Source organism: Molossus molossus, unplaced genomic scaffold, assembly GCF_014108415.1.
Source record: "Molossus molossus isolate mMolMol1 unplaced genomic scaffold, mMolMol1.p scaffold_m16_p_17, whole genome shotgun sequence".
NCBI lineage: Eukaryota > Metazoa > Chordata > Mammalia > Chiroptera > Molossidae > Molossus > Molossus molossus.
The window spans coordinates 34678952-34702446 of record NW_023425352.1 but is presented as its reverse complement, the minus strand read 5'-3'; the positions used below and the strand labels follow the sequence as shown (position 1 = coordinate 34702446).

Genomic DNA, 23495 nt, shown 5'->3' with positions numbered 1-23495 from the left:
TCAGTTTCCTGGTGATGGGGTTTTCATATTATTTTTTATAAGTTTAATACAAGCATGTATAAAAAAATATTCAGAGGGTACAAAGAAACATGCACTGAATCTATCCCTGATTCTCCTTCACAGAGGCCACCACCGCTAGGAATTTTTTATGTATCTTTCCAGGGATGCGCAATACAAACATAAACCTGTCTAAATGTGCTTTTCTCCGTAGCTCCTTTTCCCTTTTGACAAATGGTAGGATTAATTTTCTTGTTATGCTCCTTGTTTTGTTTTTTTTCACTTAATATGTCTCAGAGGGAGGTCCCTATTAGAATAGATACCTCCACCTTGTTTTTTTAATGGCTGCGCAGTATTCCAATATAAGGATATACCATAATTTTGTTAGCCACTTCTTTACTGATGAGCATTTAAGTTTCTCAGGGTGTTTTTTTTTTAATTCCTCACCTGAAGATATTTTTCTATTTATCATCAGACAGAGTGAGAGGGAGGGAGGGAGAGACAGAGAGACAGAGAGAAATATCGATGTGATAGAGCTACATTGACTGCTTGCCTCACGCACGACCCGACCAGCGCCAGGGATGAACCGCAACTGAGGTACATGCCCTTGACCAGAATCGAACCTGCTACTCATTGGTCCATGGACCGATGCTCTAACTACTGAACCAAACCGGCCAGGGCAGTTTTACAGTTTTTTGCTCCCTCACCAATAAAGGATTTCTGCTTCAGCTGACACAGTGTTTGCCTTTTATTAAGAAGCATATTGGGGAACATCCCAAAGAGTAAATAAAAATTAAAATTAAAAAAATCTAAAGCCATGGCATTGGCAGGGTATCACTCTGCATGCCAGGTAAAGTTCTGAAGGCTTTAGTTTTCCTAGCAAATGGTACCTCTGTCTTCACACTCTGCTCCCCCTTACTCCTGTTGGATGAAAAGGGGAAGGGGTATACTGTTCATTACCAACCTTAAGTTCCGGAGCCCTGCTGTTCCCCAGCGCAGACTCTGACACTCCAGATCCAACCAGATTGAACTGACTGCCTCTGGGCACCCAGCTGATCTCCGGCATGTCAGTCGTGATTTGTGTAAGAAATGATAGGCCTGGTGGGGCGGATCTGGGCAGACTCCAGAGCAGGGGCTCTGGGAGAGTCATCAAAGTGCTCTGAACTGGGCTCTGAGTCTCGACACGTTGGTGTTCTCCTGGGAGGGGAAGCTTGGGAGCTCCACCTCAAACACAAAAAGATTTGGGGAGCTTTGACTTCTTGGATGTGTCTGAGGGCCTTTTTCCTGAGGGCTTACTCAGCCCTCTACGAGGTGGTGTATCCACTCCACAGTGGGGTCGCATCACACATTTACCTTGCAGGAATTCTATCATGCGTTCTCAGGAGAAAGAGAAAGAGAATTCAAATAATGCAGGGAATGTCCCACTAGTCTAGCCAATGAGCACGCAGCCAGAATGCCAGAAGGCACGGTTGTGCCTGAAACCAGCAATGCATGCCAGCTGAAAACTTTGGAAAGACCCTGAGTGACTACAAGGGCTTGATCCAAAGAGTGAAACCATTGTACCTGGTGGCAGGTATAAGAATGGTGATAGAAAAAAGTGAGCGATTCATTAAGAGCAATTAATGGAGAATTAAAGAATCTGGTAAAATTATCTTCAACGTTGATCACAACTAACCAAGTACTGGAACTGTCCTTGGTTTTATTTGAAGGATTTTCAAAGTTACTGTTGACTAAGTGTGAATTGCACCTAAATGTGGTTGGACTTAAACCAGGTTATTTATCACCCCACTAGGTTTCATCTGAACTTCCCTGAGGCTCACAGAGGTAAAGTAGCATGCCAAAATTCATAAGCCAATAAATAAGTTGCACGGCCAGAATTCAATTCTGTGCTGCCAGCAAGGCCTAAAGATGCAGTACCTGCTCTTGACTGTGTCTTCATTTATAATTCTATTGCCTATATAACTGGGAAAATGAATGCCTATATATTGCCTATATAACCACCTCTGGGGTGACTAACCAACTGGGCTTACCCAGGACTAAAGGGTTTCCCTGGACTTTCACTTTTAAAATTAGGACTGTCCCAGGTAAATTGTGGTGGCTGGTTACCCTGTTTGGGATTTGAAAGGCTCTGAGTCACATGATGTGACCATCCTATTTCACTGATCTCTCTGTTTGGAATGCTTCCTCTGGTATTCTGTGACTGGACCTTGTTTTAACCGATAGGCTCAAGAATAATGCCTTGAAGGTTAAATGGGGCCTTTGGATAAGGTAAGATTATTAGACCGAAGAGAAGTCTGTTGGCAATGGACTTTGAGCTCTCTATTTGAGTATTGAAGTCTTGTGTTCTATTAAAATCAATACTTTGATAATGCAATCACTGGCTGGTGTTTACACGGTTTGCTGGAGGTTGTGTATGGCAACAAGGTGAACAAAGCCAGAGACAGAGTGGCATGTTGCGATACTTTTCCCCATGAAAGGGGGAACTTAAGCAGATAACAAATATGTGATGGATAGGAAGGTCTCCAAAGAAGTTATACAAATGGCCAATAAGCACATAAAAAGACATTCAGCATCATCAATCATCATGGAAATGCAAAGCAAAAGCACAGTGAGATACCACTTCACACCCACTAGGATGGCTATACGAAAATAGCTGGACAATAACAAGTGTTGGCAAGGATGTAGAGAAATGAGAGCCTTCGTACATTGCTGGTGGGAATGTAAAACAAGGAAGCCACTTCAGAAAACAGTCTGGCAATTCCTCCAATTATTAAACATAGAGTTAGCATATGAACCAGCATTTCCATTTCTAGTATATACCCAAGAGAAATGGCACACAATGTCTACCCACAAACTCACACATGAACGTTCATAACAACACTATTTGCAACAGCCAAAAGGTGGAAAGAACCCAAATGTCCACCAAAAATGGATAAAGAAAGTGTGGTACTTCCATACATCTGAATATCATCAGCCATGAAAAGAAATAAAGTATTGATGCGTGCTATAACATAGATGAACTTTGAAATACGCTAGCTGAAAGAAGCCAGACACATAAGGCCACATAGTATGTGATCCCATTCATATGAAACGTCCAGAATAGGCAAAGCTATAGAGACAGAAAGTAGATTAGTGGTTGCCAGGGACTGCAGGATGGGGGAATTGTGGGGCGATGGCCAAGTAGTGCAGGCTTTCTTTGGGGGGTAATGAAAATATTCTAAATTTTATTTTGGAGAAGGGTACATAGCACAACTCTGTGAATCTACTAAAACCCCTTGAACTGTATACTTTGAGTGGGTGAATTTTATATGTGAGTTATATTTCAATAAAGCCTTTTATTTTAAAAAAAAAGAAAGAAGAGATTGGTCTAAGCCTTGCTTCTGTCTCACGGCACAGTCAAAACCACATCGCAAGCCTCTGGACTCCAGCAGTTTCCGCCAGACTCAAGCTCAGCAAGTCCCTCCTCGTCAGCCCCTCCATTCGTGTCGGCTCAGCAAGTGACAGGAATCTGACGTTTCTTTTTCTGTGGAGTAAAAGTAAGTGAGGGGACCACCTATCTTCCTATCACAGGCAATGACAAGGCTACAAGGGACTTGTGTTGCTGACCTTTACCATTTCTCAGAATTTTGGTTGGATCTTTAGGAATCTATTTAAAGAACTCTATTCCATTCAATGATAAGAATGTATGTATTATTTTAAAATAATGCTTAGTCACCCTGGCCGGTTTTGCTGAGTGGTTAGAGCGTCGGCCTGTGGTCCAGAGACACCCAGGTTCAGTTCCCGCTAAGGGCGCGTACCTCGGTTGCAGTTTGTCCCCGGCCCTAGTTGGTCGTGTGGGTGGCAGCCACTCGATGTGTCCCTTTCATGTCAACGTTTCTCTCTCTCTCTCTCTCTCTCTCTCTCTCTCTCCCTCTCTCTCTCTTCCTTTCTCTCCCTCCCACTCTATCTGAACAAAAAATGGAAAAATGTCCTCGGGTGAGGATAGAAAATAATAATAATAATAATAACAAAATAATGCTTAGTCTATTTCCTATGCCCTAGAAGCTAGCATGGAAAGAAGTCTGGTACATAAAACACTCTGATGTCTGCTTTTTAAAATAGAATTCAAGCTCTTTCCTTTGGACTCAACTGATAAGAAATTTCTAATTATTCCACCTGGGCAGGGCTCAAGATATAACAGCAAAGACATCATCTCCAACAAAGGATTTTCTAAGCGACTTGACATTACAAATACATTTTCATGGACTCATTAACCCTACTTAAGAGAACAAGTTGTTTTTAAAGTTCACCAGGTAAACATGTATGAACAAAACTAGTAAATACAACTCGCTCCTTCTCTAGCAAGGTCTTGTCTGGAAACATGGTTCAGGAGCTGAGAGTTAGTTCTTGTTGTTGGAAGTATTTGAAAAAAAATTATAAAAAACAATGTGTTTGTTTTAAAGCATTAACATAAAAAATTGGTATAGTCTCTCAAACCATTTAAGCTTCTCTTTGCACTTAAGCAGAATGATTTTTCTACTAAAAACTCCAGATGAATGAACATTATTCTGTTTAATATCCTTTTTTTTTTTGGTATGTGCCCCTAGCGGGAACTGAACCCAGGACGCTCTGGTCCGCAGGCTGACACTCCAACCACTGAGCCAAACCGGCCAGGGCTGTTTAATATGCTTTTTTAAAAAAAAGTACTGCAGGCACAGGCACAGGAGGGGTTACGTGCAGAGTTGTTATAAGCATGGACAGTGGAACCAGACTCTCTGGGTTTGAATCCTGGCTTTGCCATTTACTTAGGTACTTAGCCTGTTTGTGCCTGATTTTCTCTTCTGTGTAATGAGCATGCAATATTAACTGCTTTGTAGGTTGTTGGGAAGGGTAAGTAAGTTGGTATATGTGAGACACTTAGAACAGCGTCAAGTGCTATGTGCATTAACTTTATTGTCATGACTTAGCCAACTAGGAATTGGGCCCAAAACAACAAATTAATCTTAACAACTCATCCTCACCTTGTTGCACTACCTTGGGAATTTGTATTTGTAAAAGAACCCAATCATTAGTCCACGGCTGGGTAAAACTAATGCTTTCTCAGCAGAATTAGAATATGAAGAAAGGTGTCTGTGGCCAGGTGGTTTAAGGAATGTAATGGATAATCAGGACTAAGTTTGGGAATAGTTTTTTTTTTCTTTATTGATTTGAGAGAGAAAGGAAGGGAGAAAGAGATAGAAATGCGGATGAGAGAGAACATCGATTGGCCGCCTCCTGCATGCCCCCCACTGGGGATCAGGCCCACAACCTGGGCATGTGTCCTGACTGGGAATTGAACCGGCGACTTTTGGGTGTATGGGTCGACATGAACCGCTGAGCCACACCAGCCTGATGAGAATAGTTTTTTAGGCAAGGAAAAGTTTACAGAATTCCCCCAGATGATTTTCACCCCCAAACTTACTTAAAAAGAGCACTGTGTATTAGTTCGAGAGACCCTCATATCTCCATCATTCTTTAGGAAGTTTGTATCTTGCGTGAATCTACTACCTGAGTCAACATTACCAGGCTCCTAATGTGACAAATGAGTAAAAATAATTGCTTCCTGTAAGAATAGCTTTTTAAGATTTTACATACTGTATAATTTCACAACTCCTATTAGACACAAGTGCTTTTGTATGATGCAAGTACATACATGTTCAACTTATTGGCATTTTATTTTAGTTCTGCTGAAAAAACACTCCCCACTTGGCTGAGTCATTTTAATGAAAGCAAATATTTCACATACCAACATGAACAGAGCAGCAAGGGGTGCGTATGGACGGAAGCACTGAATGATGGATTGGGTAGGAGTCCTGGATCTCACTTTGTTGAAGTCCCCTTCGCACTTCCTGATGCAGCGATGTTTCAGGAGGGAAGGAGTCCTGTCAACATCACAACTCCCACAAGTGCTCAGTCTTCTGTTTATTCCATGACGTTTCCTCACACTGAATAGGGGGTGAGCCAGTGGTTTATGCTGTAAGTTTGAAATACTACCATTTACAACTATGGAAATATCTTTGGTTCATAATTTAGAATATGTGTGATATATTTCTTCTAAAAAGAAAAATAAGTTGCCTGGCCGGTGTGGCTCAGTGGTTGAGCATCGACCACCAAGAGGTCGCTGTTTCGATTCCCGGTCAGGGCACGTGCCCAGGTTGTGGGCCCGATCCCCAGTGTGGAGCATGCAGGAGGCGGCCAATCAATGTTCTCTCTCATTGATGTGTCTATCTCTCTCTCCCTTTCCCTTCTTCTCTCTCTAAAAATCAATAAAGAAAAATAAATAAATAAAAATAATTCAATGTTCTAATCCTCACCTTTGAAAAAGCTGGTATTTTTCTGAAAGGACCATGCACATACCATTGGAAGGCATGCAGGTGTGGACATAGAACTAGTTAACAGCTTGCCCCAGAGGCAAAGAGGAGTAACTGGTGTGTAATTTCATGGATCTGAGGTGGGAGAGCTGACACATTGCTAATCATTACTAGAATGTTCTAAGGGGAGTAGAAGGGGCCACATCAGGGTCCCCTGATTAGAACTATGATATGTTACTGTTCCACCACCCTGGAGGGACAGATGGAATGAAGACAGGAGCACAGACCCAGAGTGGAATCCCAGCTGAGGCTGGTGGGAGTATTTTTACTATAGAAACAGGAAAATACTACAGATCAAGGCTTGCTTTATTTTTCTGTTGATTGTCCAGAGCAGAAGTCAGGAACCTTTATTTCTATAAAGTGCCGAGGAGTAAATATTTCAGGCTTTGATGGAAATACTGCCGTGGTGGTGTGAAAGCAGCCGTACCCGACACATGGAACAAGGACCCCGCTGCGTCCCACCACGACTTCATTTACGCACACCAGAATTTGACTTTCATACAATTTTCACATATCGTGAAATATTCTTCTTTTTTTGAATATTTTCAACCATTAAAAAATGTGAAAACCATCCCCAGCTTGGACCATAGAAAATATGCAGGTCAGAATGTGCTGATTTCTTGTCTAGATTTAAGAGAGCAGATGTTAATAATAAAGATTAAACTTAAAAATGAGTCGTGCCTGTCGCTGTTACATTGTGAATAGCACACACACACACACACACACACACAAAAGAGGAAGTAATTTTCTGCTCTTTGCAAGCTGTCATTCAGCAGAGAAACTGCGAGGTCATTGATGAACAAGTGAAGTCCCAGCCCAGTACTGCTGACGCTGAAAGAGGCTTCGCTTTCTGAGTCTGATTTGAATAATTTCACAGTAAATCATTTATCTACATTTATTGGGAAAAGAGTTAGAGGTTAGGAGGCAATCCCATTTGGCAAATCATGCTTTCCTTGTACCCATAAGTTGGCTACAAATTCAAGAATTTGGCAAAAATCAAGAAAACATTTCACGAGAATCAATTGCCTCGATGGACTTTACTATAGAGAGTGTGAATATTTGGCATTAGTTGTAAATTGTGATCTCCTGCTTGAAGGCGTAGGCCTCAGTTTACCCCCAGTCACTCTCAAGTCTGCACAGACATGGTAGGAAGCTAAAGGCAACAATAATTGGTGAAAACTCCTGAGTACTAGTGAGGAAAGTTCTGAAGTTTTAGTAGAGAGGTTCTGGCCCTGCAGTCCATCAACAAGCACCAGCCCTCAGAGAGATGAACTATTGCACAAACTCCCTCGTGCATCTTCCTGTGGCATTTGATGCGGTCCTTAATCAAAGGCTCCCGTCCAGAGCCTAAGGAAAACCTGAACCAAGCAAAGTCTCTTGGTGCAGGGTCAGAGAAACGACAATGACATTGGACCGACAGCATCCCAAGGTGCCATGGTGTTTTGTGGGGCTGATGTGAAAGGCCATCTTGCTGACAAACCAGACTTTCTGATCTGAGGATCCTTCAGTCTGTGGAAAGATCTTGGATTCCGTTGAGAGGCACACTGGCAGGACCTTAGACCAGCAGCTCTAACTAGCCCAGCACCAGGCGTCCTTTGCTCCCTGCTCCAGGGAGCCCGACATTCTGTAACAGTTTTTCCAGGCCTCTGCTCTACCCATCTGTGCTTCTCTGTGCCTCAAAGCTCTGCTTACTCAAGGATTTCATCGCCTCCTGGTATCTGATAAACGGCTTTTCTGGATTTGTCATGTTTCAGCTTCTGCAGCCAATACTGAATTCCTCTCTGTCTCATTTAAATTTCTGCCTTCTCCCAATTTGGAGCCGTTGCCTGGCCCTCATCACAGCAATATGTCCTGGGTTGGTGAAAACATCCAGTGCTGGATGTGCAGGCACATTGGACCTACAGCGTCCACGCTGTCTTTCCACTGCACTGAGGGTGAGTGTGGACAAAGCTAAAGGGTCCTTTGCTCTCTCACCACTCACAGCACAAAGAACTCCAACTCATATCTTCCTCATCATACCTCTTAATCATTCCTTTTCCCTATTCTTTTGTCTCTTTCTACATCTTCTTTTCCTTTTAGACTCAAATAAAATAAAATATGACCTTTACCAAGACTGTGATAGCACAGAATATTGCTAGTGATACATTTTGTTGAATTTTTTATTTTGAAATAAATTTAGACTTACAGAAAAAATTATAGATGTAGTAAGATAGTTCCTCGCCCCGCTTCCCGTAATATTACTATCTTAGATAACTATGGTGCAACTATCAGGACTAAAAAATTAACATTGGTACAAAACTATTGACTTTATTAGGATGTCCTTAGTTTTTAGACTGGTGTCTTTCTTGTGTTACATGCTCCCATTAAGGATCCCACATTTTATTTAGTTGTCGTAGCTCCTGTCTTAGTATTCTGTGCTGTGTAACAAGTCGCCACAGATTTAGAGGCTTCAAACAGTACACGTTTCTTATCTCACTGGAGTCTCTCAGGAGTCATGGCTTCGTTGGGGTTTTGCTTAGGGTCTCACAGGCTGCAATGAAGGTGTCCACTGGATTCTCTTCTGGAGGTTTAACTGGGAAAAGATCCTCTTCTAAGCTCCCTCGGGTTGTTAGCAGAACTAATTCATCTCTTTGTGGTTGTAGTATTCATGACACCTTACGTCTTCAAAGCTGAAAAAGGGGGGAGACTCTGTTGCCAAACAGATGCCACATCCTTAGGGAATCTCATGAACACAGCCAGAATCACAGACCTCCCATCACTTTTACCACACTTCATTGGTTAGAAACAAGTCACAGGTCCCATTCCTTTCTCAAGTGGAGGGGATCACACAAAGACATGAATGTCAGAAGGAGGAGCCCTGGGGGCCACCCAGGTATGTGCCCTTGACTGGGCATTGAACCCGTGACTCTTTGGTGTGTGGGCTGACGCTCTGACCACTGAACCACACCGGCCAGGGCTCAACCACTTTCCAAGGAGCCCTGTTTCCCTTTATTGAAGAACGATATTCAGAAACCAAGGTCTTGGCACTCAGTGTGCTCATTACTACTGTAATGTCAATGCTTTTAGACTCTCTCAGCGGACTCAGGAAGGAAATACACACATGTATACTAACATAGTCACACATATGTATATTTCATATACATCTGTATTTCCATATCCACTGGTACATATGTATATGAAAAACTATGAGTTCATACCATTATCTCTCTTTCCAACCCAACACCATTAATTCCATGCTAGCTTCCCCCATCCTCGTCTGTAATTGTTTTCACCGACAGTGAGCAAGCTGGTTCTCCTTACCCGCAATATACGTGCTTATTTGCTCCATTCTGATGCACAGATAAAACCGTTTCAGCATTGCTAACTCATCCCTATGACAAACAAAATTACTAACTGCAGCATAGTATTTGTATACAGTTCTCTTTGCCTTTAAACTTATAGCAGGCAGTCAAAATGCTGTTTTCTAAGGTAACTTAGGTTTGTTTATTTCTTTATCACCCTTTTCATTTACAATACATTTATGTTCATTCATGTTTTACCATTTGTATTCTATTTTGGATTTCCCCCATATACTGCTCTTTTTCTTTTCTTTTCTTTCTTCTTCTTCTTCTTTTGCATTCACATTCAGTAAACTTTGCTCTTTGTAGTGAACAGTTTTTCAGGTTTGACAAATGCATAACCAGGTGTCTACCTCCACCATCATGGTACAGGACAGTAGAAATGTTCTATTATCCCCCAAACGTCTTTTTTGCTGCCCTTCAGAAACCACACCCTTCTAACCTCAATCCCCAACAACCGCTGATGTGTTTTCTATCCCTAGAGTTTTGCCTTTTCCAACAATGTCATATAAGTGGAATCGTGCAATGTGTAGCCTTTTGGGTCCGGCGTCTTTTTTTTTTTTTTTTCAGTCAGAAAATATGCTTTTGAGATTGTCCCATGTTGTTGTATGAATCAATAGATTCTTCCTTTTTATTGCTGAGGACTACCCTATTTATGGATATACCACTAAAATGTGGTGTTTTACTGATGAAATAGATTTTCTCTTGGGGGATGGTGAGAGCAGCCTAGCCCGTGAACCCTGACAAAATATGCAACATTGTGTCTGTTCAAAGCCACTTAAAATTCTAAACAACTGAAGGTGGCGTAGTAAAATGTGGTATAGAATCTATTAGTGAAATGGAAATTTTCTGAGGTTAGTCTTTGGGTGAGAAAATAAACTTGAGGGGTTACTCCTGAAAACACCACAGCAGCCCGCATGCCTTGTCTGCGGGAATACAGAATTGCTTGGATGAAGGCACACTTTGGGCCCCACGCTCCTCTATTGATCTCGTTTTGGTGGCAGAGTGGGAGAACCAATCCTTGACTTCCCATTAGGCCACCACCCTGACCTTTAAACTAGAGTTGGAGCGTCCTGGCCGGTTTGGCTCAGCAGTTAGAGCGTTGGCCTGTGGTCCTGAGAGACCCGGGTTCGGTTCCCGCTAAGGGCACGTACCTCGGTTGCAGTTTGTCCCCGGCCCTGGTTGGTTGTGCGGGTGGCAGCCACTCGATGTGTTCCTTTCACGTCGATGTTTCTCTCTCTCTCTCTCTGTTCCTCTCTCTCCCTCCCACTCTACCTGAACAAAAAATGGAAAAATGTCCTCGAGTGAGGATAAAAAAATAAATAAATAAATAATTAAAAAAAATAAAAAATAAACTAGAGTTGGAGCTTAAGGCTGAAAGGGGACATTGAACATACATTTGGAGTTTATGAAAGGTCAGTCCTACATTAACTTTAGAGAGTATGGCTATAGATTAAATGGGTATGATTTCCCTGTTTATTTTTATTTTCTGCTCATGATAAAAGAAATCAGAATTTCATTAGCAATTAACGTGGACTTTGTTGTGCTAAAGGAACAAACTTTGAATATTATGCAGAACCAATAGCTCTGTGTCCAGTGTTCTTGGCTGATAAAGGAAAGATGTTCCCTTTTCAAGCTAAAAAAAAACACCCTGATATATTGACATTCTTTTTGTAGAATAGAACTCTATAGAAGTCATAACTAGTAATCTAGTTGACAACCTAATTTATGATTGGATGTAAATTATTATGATGTCAGATGTAGCATGAGCAAAAGAAACATGTGATTTGTAATAAAATAAAATGAGCAAAATGGAAGCGCAGTTAGAAGCAGCAGGAACATTTCACATGGAATATCATTATATCATTAAAATCATATCTCAAAGGAAGCGTAGCTTTACAATAAACTGCTGCTTAATATAAATTACAGTCAATAATATAGGCTACAATAATTGGGAACTCTAAAGTTAGCTGAAAGTTACTTTCATGATAAACTGAAATTTCACCAATTTTCCATATTTTGGAGCATCTTTAACTTTGCGGGAAATTCAAGTTATTTCTATTTTATACCTTTAAAAGTGTGATATAAGCCTAGAGGTTATCATACAAATTGATTAATCTTGAAGTCCTGAATGATCATAAATGTAAAAGTAATTCCAAGTTACATGCTTGACTCGGTTGAGTTCGGGAGATTTATTGAGCCTTGCTCGGTACTGCAGGGAATTTCACACACATCCCTGCATGCAGTTTCCACAGTGGTCCAAAAGCGTGGTTATTAAATAAGTCAGGCTTATTTTGGCCCCAGTGGAGGCCACCCAACTCAAATGATCTTAGTCAAAATAAGCGGGTGTATTTGTTGGATGGCTGTTGGGGTAACTCACAGGCTCACAAGAACAGCCTTAGGAAGCAGGGTAGTTCTGAGACACCTGAGACAGAGACTGAGAATTTGACAACACTAGGTCTCTTCCCAATTCTTTGTCACTCTCTAAATCTCCACTTTTCCACATAGAAGGAGATGTGGCCACTAGCATCCCTGGGTTTATATACAACGCTGACATTTACTAACCGAGACGGCACAGTCCTTCCACAACTGCAACAGAAAAGTCCTGGGCAAGGACTCGAGTTGGCCAGGGAGTTGCTTTGGGGCTATGCTCAGCCTGTGTCCCATGCCTACCCTTGAACTACAGAAAAGGGAGCTGCTAGACAAACAAAGGGACATGAATCTGTGTCCTTTGACTCCCAGCCTGGGATTCTTTTGGTGTGTCCTGTACACATTCTTTCATGGAGTTGGCCCACCATTATACCATAGCTCAGAGAGCTGGTGAAAGACCATGTCAAGTAGGAGCTTTGACCAGTCTGGCACACTTGGAAGCAACTTGCCCCTCTCAGGAGGACCACTTGACCAGCTCTGATTCCATTCTTCAGGTCACTGTTCTCAAAGTGTGGTCTGAATTACATTCGCAAGGAGGGAGAAAAAGAGATGTGTTTATATTATTTAAGTAAATAAGTTTTTTAAATTAATCAAATATATTAATCCATAGCATTCTTCTAAAACAAGAATGATATGAGGGGTTGGGTAAGGTAGGAAATTTCATTTGTAATTCCATAGGAATTACTTACTGCATGCATGAGATTCAAGAAACCTGAATAAAGACACCATATGCTAGAGAAGAGACTTAACTGTTATATCAATTCTTCCCAAATGAATGTATAATTTAATTATTAACAATTTAATAGAACCCCTATGCAATTTTAGAGAGCTTAATAAAATAATTCAGTAATTAGTCTGAAAGAGCAAATGGGCAAAAAGTTCCAAGTTCTAATCTGTAATTGAGCTGCTTCTCATAGGAGTTTATTGGTGGGGAGTCATAAGGATTTATTACTATTTATTACTAACAATTGCTACGGGAGACCCCTGCCAGCTAAGATTATGCATCATGGAGGAAGTAGCACAAACTGATAGAAAAATGGATAAATGATTCAATTAGTAATGTTAGAAAAAATGGTACGGTGGGACAATATTTTTAAAGTCTTAACTGTTTTTTATGTTTAATATTTCCCCACCCTGGTCCTCTACCATTCAAGCAAGACCATTCTGGGCTCAGGATACAAACTAGAGTCTTCTGGATTTAGAAACCAAAGCCCTTATAGAAAAAGAAAGAACTCTGAATAAATAAAGCATTTGGGAGAAAACGCACCAAGGCCTAATTAGGAGCCCTCGGTCAGAATCAGCGCCAGGTGATCTCACAGAGGAATTTCAAGGGTGGGATTCAGGAATGTGCGTTTTACAAGCACCTGGGATTTTCCGCAGTGAGGGGGAAGAACCGACGGGCTAGAACAGGTTCCCCACCTAGCTGCAGAGCAGACTCACTCCCAGAGCCCTATAGACTGAGAAGGGAGGGAGGGACGTCCAGGAGCTGAATTTATTTTTCAAGCTTCCGATATGATGTCAATGACTAGTCAGAAATGGGAACCCCTGATCAAGTCTATTTCCTCTCCCATTAGCCCTCTATGACATTTTATTCATAATCTGGGTGATTTTTAAAGAATAGGATCCAGGCTTGGTTGTCTCCCCCGTACACCTAATTTCCGTATTTTCTAAATCTCCTATAAAATATTAAAAGGTGCAGGTCAGTTGGAAGACCTATATCTAAGGCAGAACTTGGTCCCTGGAAGAGCAGCAGCATCACCTGGGAACTTTCTAGAAATGCAAAGACCGTGTCTGACCCTAGACCTCCTGCATGAGAAATTCGGGAGCAATCTGTAATTTAACAGGTTATCTTGATGATCCCTCACTTTTGAGAAGCAATGTGTCTCTTGAAGAGAAACTTTATAAACTACTGGTACCTGGGACTCACCCCCAGATTTTCATTTAAATTAGCCAGGTATGTGATTCTTCAAATGGTTATAATATAATATACAACAAAGTTTGAGACCTTTGAGGCTTCAAAAGAACATCTCCCTGTCCAGAGTAGTGTTGTCTTCCTAAACTAAAAGTGAAGAAAAGAAAAACATAGGTGTGTGTGACGTTTTAAATGGAGAATAGACAGTGTTTTTAAAATAGGTGAATTCCAAGGTTCAAATATAAGTTTGTTTTAGCAGTGCATATAATAATTTGGGCCAATATTATGATTTTTATTATAATGGGACTATTGTCCCATTTATCTTTAGGAGACTAAGATTACCTCTATGATTGTTGTTGTATTTCTAGTATTTGATGATTGAAAATATATGAAGATTAGCAAATGAATTTGACTAATATTTTCAATGAATATGCATTTTATTCTTTTTTTTTAATCCTCATCCGAGGACATTTTTTTTTTCCATTTTTTGTACAGACAGAGTGGGAGGGAGAGAGAGGAAGAGAGAGAGAGGGAAACATCGATGTGAAAGGGACACATCGAGTGGCTGCCACCCGCACGACCAACCAGGGCCAGGGACAAACTGCAACCGAGGTACATGCCCTTAGCGGGAACCGAACCCGGGCCTCTCCGGACCGCAGGTGGACGCTCTAACCGCTGAGCCAAACCGGCCAGGGCTGCATTTTATTCTTTACTGCTGCATCTAAATACATTTGAAGAAATAGTAATATGTATGTAGAACTATTACTTTTTCAGAAAATGCTTAATATCCATAAAAAATCTCCTATAATACTTTCAGGATGCCAGAGGCCCATTAAGGAATTTTATACTTTTATCTAAAAAAGATGGAGAGAGAGAGAGATTATATTGATTTTTTTTACTGCTTATTATTCCATGATATGACTGCCCACTTTTATAAAGTCTTTCCAGAAGGTTTGGGACACACTAATAAATTATGCCCAACCTTATATTTTATTTTTTGCAAATTTACCATTCATTTATGGTGCTGTGATGTTCTCTAATAATTATAATATTAATTTATATCACTACATGTCTCAGTTATACTGGAAATGAGGGCACTTACTGTGTAACCCCATATCAGCTATTCCTAAATGAAATATTTCTGTCCTAACTTTAAAAAGAAATTTCTTTAATTTCTCTGAAAATATCACAAATGTGATTCTTTAGGTCCGATATCACAATATCCAGTTCTTTCTTTCCTTCCTGTATAATGTTTTAAAATCTAGCTAAGTTTATTTCAATATTCATCTAATAATTTAAAGCTTCTAAGTAACATCAATTAAGTTATCTTGTGCATTGCTAAACTTTTTTTTCTTTTCTCCTCACCCAAGGACATATATGCATATATATATGCATTTATCTTCAGACAGAGCGGGAGGGAGAGAGAGAGAAACATGGATGTGAGAGAGACACATCGAGTGGCTGCCACCCACACGACCCAACTGGGGCCGGGGGCAAACTGCAACCAAGGTACGTGCCCTTAGCGGGAACCGAACCCGGGACTCTCCAGTTCGCAGGCCGACGCTCCAATCGCTGAGCCAAACCGGCCAGGGTGCTAAACATTTTTTAAAAAAACCTGTTGAAGGCTGAAAATTTAGACAATTAATGGACTGAAGTAAATTATTTGCCTGACATTAAACACATGTAACTTGTTTTCACTGAGGTTTGTTGAGTGTTGGAGTGAATTTCCCTAAATATCCTAATTGTTCCTACTTTGAACAAAGTGTGTGTATACCAATAATTGCACTTCTTTTTAAACTAATACAAAGGATAGAGCAAAACTTTGGCCTGAACTCCACCCGAGAAGCAGGAAAAGAGTATTACTTCTGCCTGGGAGTGTGGGTTTTCGTCTGGCTGCTTAAGCTCTGGGGCAGGCTGTTGGTGACGGGTCAGTGGTGCTGTGCAGTCTGGCGGCAGCAGCTTTTCTCTGCTCTGCCTGGGTCTTTTTTTTTTTTTTTTTATCCTTACCTTTCTTCCATTTTTTTGTTCAGATGGAGAGAGAGGAAGAGAGAGAGAGAAACATCGACGTGAAAGGGACACATCGAGTGGCTGCCACCCACACCACCAACCAGGGCCGGGGACAAACCGCAACCGAGGTACATGCCCTTAGCGGGAACCGAACCAGGGTCTCTCTGGACTACAGGCTGATGCTCTAACCGCTGAGCCAAACCGGCCAGGGCTCTGCCTGGGTCCTTAGTGACAGGCTGGGGCACTTCCAGAAGGTGGCACAGGGAATGGCAGGGTAGGAAGTGAATACTTCATGTAGCCAAGAACAACAGTTCAGACAGCCAGGGCCATCAGTATGATGACAGATTACCCTGCTATTCAGCTTTCTTTCATCATTGAAACTCAGGTTAAATTATCTCCACCCACTGGAATCTCTTCATAGTCCAGTAATCAGTGTGTGTGTGTGTGTGTGTGTGCGCGCGCGCGCACGCACACGCTTTTCCTATTACTTGAAATATTTCTTTATTTAAGCACTTATCGCATCCCCTTGGAATTATTTGTGTATATATCCATCTGCCTCACCAGACCATGGACACCTCCAGGCCATGCTTTTCATCCTTGGACATGAGAAGTGTCCCATCATGACTAATGAATAAATGGAAAGCCAGCCACATGGCTAATGCACTCTGCTGAGCATGAAGACGAGAGCATACAAAATCACGTAGCTGCCTGATTGTGGGTGGCACATCCTCTGAAACAACCTCCCACAGTTCTGCTATATCCCCTAAACTCAGCAGTACAGATACTTACAATTTTCTGAACATACCAGGTTATTTCATGCGGCTCTCTGCCTTTAAATTTTCTAATTCACATACACCCCACTTGGAGGAGTGGAGGACTAGCAAAACCAACCCTTCTTTCAAGTCTCAGTTCATGTATCGTCCTCTTTCCTAAGAAAGTCTGACATCTCTCTCCATTCCCCTTCCTTCCAAAGTTCAAGAGATTGAATTGCCAGGATGTCCCTTCCCTGTGCTCCCACAGTATTGCTTCTTTTAACAGACCAGTTTAATCTATGCTCTCAATTTCTTCTGGGCAAGATGATAACTGACACCCACAGCACACTGAATGCTCTTTGACATCAGGATACACTGGAATGCCCACATACTTCTGACCCCCCCTCCCTAAGCTGGATGCTCACCAAGATCCATTGTGTTTGTTCCCAAAGCTATGTATGCTAGTTGTACCTGTTAGTGTAATTGAGTCATTCAGTAGATGTGGGTTAAGTAAATAAAAAGAATTGTTTCCTATGAAAACAAATCGATCCTTTGGAAAGACAGCTGCTAAAAATCATACTGTTGAATTAGGTATAGGCAAGAGAACAGACAAAGTTGGGGAGAGGTTTGTAAAAATCGTTGAATCTTCTCTCAGATTATTTAAGTGCTCTTAATTTTTAACTCCACCTTATAAAATTCCAAACTGGAAATTACTGAAGACACCTTATGAGAGTGGTGTTTGGAACTCCCACAAGTATACCTATACCATAATAAATGCCCTTAGCCCTACATCAAAGAAAGATTAGTGAAGTGTGTGTGTTTTAAGTCAAAATAAAATGTCATTTTTCCCTCTCCACATCATGTACTGTATTGAAATGATTGGAGTGAGGGTGGGGGGACAGAGTCTGTCTCCTTCACTAGATTGTGAGTTTCTTGAAGATAGGGACCACACCTTGTTGATCTTGATAGTACCTATGCCTAGGAAGAGTGGATCCTAGCAGACTTTCTCTGGGCTTCTTGACCCAAGGGAACAGATGAACTTATTTTTGTGTTGTAGCCTTCAATCATTAGATCTCAGTGTACCACAGCCACTAGGGGGCAATGTAGCTACATTTCTTTGGAATGGTCATCCAGGGGGGCAGTTCCTCTCCATCCCCTAAAATGGGATGAGTGCCCCCCCCCCCAATGTCTTGGAGAGCCAATGTCTTGTGGCATAAACGTCTCACCAACACTGGCATTCTTTGTATATGTGTTTCTCTTGCTTATTTGGGTGGGCTGATTGATTCCATCTTTTCTAAACAATAAAAGGACCAAGTCATAATCACCACTCATTAAGTAAATTATTAAAGCTCAGTCAGTCCCTGGAAATAAGAAAATATAAAGAAAACACACATTAGCCCTGGCTGGTTTGGCTCAGCGGTTGGAGCGTCGGCCTGCGGACCAGAGAGTCCCGGGTTCGGTTTCCACTAAGGGCACATACCAAACACACACACACACACACACACACACCCCTCATGCAAATGTGAGTAGTCTGAAAGATTATGAGTTAAATGTTGTGAGCAGTCTCAAAGATTATAAGTTGGTACAATAGGTGTAGGCTACAGTGGTTTACAGAGGAGTCCGAGAGGGAACACCCCTGAGAAGGCTATGCAGAGCCTGTCCACATGAAAGGACGAACTGCAACCCTTCCTCCTTACCCCCAAGGGAGTCTTCTCCCACTTCCAATGTGCTGGAATCATAAACTCCAAAAATTCAGCTGCTAGTTGCTCATATCGTTTCAGAAGGAATGTCCTCTCCTAAGGTAGTGAGATGAAAAAGAACTCAAGACATTCACTCGAAGAGAAAAAACCTGGGAAGAGTAAAAAAGAAGGGCAGTTTTGTTTTTCATTGAGTTGCCAGGTTGCATGACAACTAAATGATGGCATGTGACGTTCAAGGATCCCAGACAACCCTCAGCTTGGGTCCAAGGGAGCCCAGGCTTCCTATTTCACAAGTCTTTGGAAGTAGTAACAGAATATCTGTTCCAAAGTACTATTTTGGAATGAATCAAATCTAAAGCAAGATAAACAGTCTAATTTACAATGATCACGGGGTCTCGAAGTAGTTGACCTAGAGACTGTGATGCCATACACAGAGCACTTGGGGAATCAGCTGTCCCGGGTTTGAGTCTCTACTATGCCCAACTAGTGACTAGGTTCAGATTAGCCTCTTCTCTCAGCACCCCTGACCTTGCTTATCTATAAAATACTGAGGAGTAGCCCTAGGGATTTGCCTTTAACTTCCTTCTGTTTCAAGAGCATGGGTTTTTTTTTAATAAAGGCAATATGAAAAACTAAATAAAACAATTATGCAAGTTGTTATTTCTCCATCCACACTTAGTTCACCTTTTCTCTTAGGGGCAGGATCTGCCAGGGTCCAAAATCCAAAATACGGCTGGAACTGATACAAAGTTTTTGTGTGTTTTTTATCCCCAGTGAAATTCCAATGGGATATTACTGTTCGAATCACATTAATTGAGAGCTTTCTAGTTTTTGTGCAACACAGAACTTCTCAAACCCAGTACCTGCCCTCTAGCTGCTCACGGTTGAAGGGAGTGGTGGCAGCTGACTCAAAATGAGTAAGAACATAAATATACTGACGTTTTAACACCGTACAAATATGTAGGCTGCGTTTTAAATTTCTGGCTCCTGGTTTATTTTTCTTTCCCATCTTTCCATGGAGAGGGGCAGTCAATGAATACTCAGATCTTTGGGGGGCCTGTCTGGAAGGCTGGCGGTCTTCCAGAAATACAGTTCGGTAGGGAAGAAAAGTCCCATCCCTCACCTTTCAGAGGAGAACTTCTCCAGCGCTTTCCCACGAAAGACCAAAGTTGAAATGAGCATTCCGCTCTTATACAGTGATGTTCAGCCGCCTCCTCCCCAACTGTCCTGTTGCTCAAGGTGCCTGTCACTCATCACAGCTTCTCTCCTCCTTACCTCAGCTTGTCTCAGACATTTGGGTTCTTTAAGGGAGTTGCCTCATGCTGTCTTCTGGTAAAACCTTGGAGCCCTAGGGTCTAGCCTTAGGCCTTCGCATCTTAGGCCTCCTTTACTCTTTCCCACAAGAACCATCCTAGGTGCTGAACACACAGAAATACCTATAGGGATACTTTGGGACCGACTGAAACAATTCGCTGAGCTACCACTGGCCATCTTCTGGGGCTGGCCTTGCTTACTTGGCTTGGTCAGAAGGGGCAGGGCCTCAACTGGCCCATCTGTAACACAGGAAGACATGTGAGCCCCAAAGGAGTGGATGCATATAACCCCTCGGCACCATACTGGCACATAACACCCGGGCAAGCAACGGGACTGCTGATTTTATCATCATCGTCTACGACGATGCTGGTACAGAAAACCTATGCTGTAGAGGCTGACAGCTTGGCTTGGAATCCCCTTGCTTGGAATATCACCTTGAGAAAGTCTGAAAGCCTCAATTGCTCCATTTGTAAAAGGAGGAGAACGAAAGGCTCAGTGCCTGCCTGGTGCGGGGGCGCAGGAGACTGAAGGCAAAGCTCGGCAGAGTGCAGAGTGAGGACCAGCGAAGGTTGAGGGTGGCTGTGAGCACTGCCCACGACGGCAGGCTGGGCGTTGGTGCCCGCTGAGGCCCGTGCCAACCCGCCTGGCGGTTTCAAGCATCCTTGTCCTTACCCGAAGAAGCTCTCGGGTCCCAGAGGCGGGAAGACTTCCTCGAAGAGGTGCGGGGGTGGGCGGTGGGGGATGCTCTGGGACCAGCTGGGAGTGGGAAAGGAGAGGCCGATTTCGACCCCGGGCTCCACGCCCAGCCTGTGGGTCGGCCCCGCGGGATGCTAGGTCCAGCTTCCGACCCGAGCTGGCCGAGCCGCTCCCGCGAGTCGGGGGCCGGGCCGGACCCCGCCCAGGCAGCGGCCGGGTCCCCTGGGCTGGGCGCCGCTGGCGGAGCCGACGGGGCGGAGAGGAGCGCGGCGGGAGGAGGAGTAGGAGGAGGGGGCTGGTCAAGGGAAGTGCGACGTGTCTGCGAAGCCTTTTTATACCTCCTTCCCCGGAGTCCGGCAGCTGCCGCAGCCTCCGCCAGCCGCGCGTCCCAGCGTCTCTGCTCCCGGGAGCCGGGCTCCGAGTCCCAGCGCGCCGGGCGCCTCCGCAGCCAGCAGCATGTCGGGGGTCAAGAAGCAGAAGACGGTAGGCTTCCCGTCGCCTGCCTCCCTGCCCCCTTCCAGCCGGCCGGCGCCGGACCTCCCGGGGCACTTGAATCCCACCCTCCCCGGGAGGAGGCGGGCAGCCGCGGCGCGGAGGTCGGGCGCCGGGAGGAGGAGACGCGGGCGCGGAGGAGGGGAGCCGGGGAGCCGGGGAGCGAGGCTCGGCCGGATCCGCCGGCAGCCCGCCCGCTGCTCCCTCCGCCCCGCGCCTCCCGGATCCTCTGCGCCTTGGGGCGGTCGCGCCCGGGCTAGACCTCCAGAGCTTGCAGAGTAGGTCCCCATCCAGAGAAAGGACGCTAGCTAGGAAATGTCTTTTCTTCCCCGAGAGGTTCCCAGACCCGCCTTTTCTTCTGTCTGATCTGCGAGCGGGTGGAGGGCTGGACTGACTCCGGTTCTGCCAGGTCGGGTCTCTGGGAACACGTCGTCGACAGTCATTGAAACTTTGTCCGTCGAACCTCCTCGTCGTAGACTTTAATGGCAGGCTTTCCTAGAGGAAGCTTCAATTATCTAGACTCACTGGAGGAAATTGCTTTTCTACACTGGCAGGACTTAACCCTTCGCTTAATCCAGCTCCCTGCTGGCATCTGGTGGCCCCTCCAGTTCCATCAGGGAGACTCCTCGCTTGGAGTAAGATGGGCGGATTGTTTTGAGGAGGCTCAGTGTTATCCAGAATTAACCTGGGACATCCCCTTCATAGGAAATAGAGGGTTTGCCAAAGACAAAACTTCCTTTCCCACTTAGCATTAGGGGCTTCTATAAATTTCACATCCTTAAATATGGCAGCAGTAATCATAGACTCTTAAGAGTTGGAAGGAGCATTTGGCCACACCAGAGGTGGTCTGCAAGCCTTGTTAAGATCCCACCCAGCAGTCTGACTGCTGGATACTCATCTTTAAATAACCACATCGCAAGTCTCAGGTGATTATGGTGGTTACTCAATGGGTTGACTTCTCTTAGTTAAACTTGTGCTTGGTACATAATAGGTGCTCAATAAATATGTATTACTATAATTAGTAGCAATGTATTATTAATGCAATATATAAGGAATGTATAATAGTATTATTACTATTATATAATGCTTATTACTGAAATATCTTTGAGGTGTATTTGTGGTGGGATGAAAAAACAAGAATTGGGGAAGGAGAGTGAAGGGGCCATCCAGGGGCTAGAGGTGTGGGCTTGAGCAGCAAGGGAAAGGGAGTGGGGGCTCTGTGGTTTCAGGGGACCACACTGGACTAGCAAAGGAGGGTCAAGGAGAGAGGCAGTATCGGTTTGAAAAGGGAGAATGGTCAGAATCTATGTGCCTTTTGTGGGGATGATTTTAAAGTGGGGAGATTCTCAGTATTGTATTGTAATATATTTTAAAATATTGTCAAGTGAGCCCTGGCCAGTTTGGCTCAGAGGTTAAGCATGGGCCTACGAACCAGAGAGTCCTGGGTTCGGTTTCCACTAAGGGCATGTACCTCGGTTGCAGTTTGTCCCCGGCCCTGGTTGGTTGTGTGGGTGGCAGCCACTCGATGTATCACATCTATGTTTCTCTCTCTCTCTCTCCCTCTGACTCTATCTGAACAAAAAATGGAAGAATGTCCTCGGGTGAGGATAAAAAAAAAAAAAAGAAAGAAAAGAAAAAAATATATATATTGTCAAGTGACTTTCACTTGCATTTTAGGCCTATTTAATATGATTAGTTTCTGTTAGATTCCAAACGTTGTCTTCTAAATAACAAGCATCTGTGGCATTTAATAGCATTTTATGTTAGTGGAGTGTTCATGCTTCCTCCCTGCTTGCATCAAGAATTCCTTCCCAGTTGGGGGCGGGGGGTGGGGGGGGTGGGATGCTTTTTCAGGCATTAGTAGCGAAGGGGCAGATGGTCTTTCCTCTTCATGCCTCCAGTTAGCAAGAACCTGTGAAGTGGAGGGTTTGAGAAAGGGCTTTACAGGCTGATAGTGGGAACTGCAGTCATTTCTCAGAGAGAAATTTGAGTGCCGGAGGGTTTGGGTTTTGTGCTGACACATTTTGAACCTTTAGTTTTTGTTTGGAATGTTTGGGGTAGGGGATTAAATTAACACCTGCTACAGCTAACAGGATTTCTGAACATTTATTTAGCCAACATAGTTATAATCCAGGCACCAGCACAAGTCCCCAAAGGGTCAGATAGATACTATTGGGTAAAGCAAGCTGGCTGTACATGTATATGAAATCTCTGAAGTTTTAAATGTTAATTCAAAATGTATTTTGAAACCTTGCAGGCCAAAACAAAATCTATTCACCTGTGTGACCTCTCCACTAATCAATTATTTGACAAGTGAATCTTGCTGATCTAGGAGGCTGACCTAAAAGTGAGGAATCATTGCATGATTTTCTGCGTTGCCAATAGAGGACACACCACAGTCAATGAAGTAACTTCAAATATGTGTTGAGTCCCTACTGTGTGCCAGGCGCTATACTAGGGTGAATACA

The 23495-nt window shown here is 43.3% G+C and overlaps 1 protein-coding gene across 1 annotated transcript in view; it reads left to right on the top strand.

The window, feature by feature from the left end:
• The first annotated feature begins 20967 nt into the window (after nucleotides 1-20967).
• The window catches only part of PAPSS2 (3'-phosphoadenosine 5'-phosphosulfate synthase 2), a 71339-nt gene continuing 68811 nt past the window's right edge, over nucleotides 20968-23495 (top strand). The window contains exon 1 of the mRNA XM_036264793.1: nucleotides 20968-21018. Within this exon, the coding sequence (XP_036120686.1) occupies nucleotides 20992-21018 (27 nt within the window). The 5' untranslated portion in view covers nucleotides 20968-20991. The remainder of the gene's footprint in view (nucleotides 21019-23495) is intronic.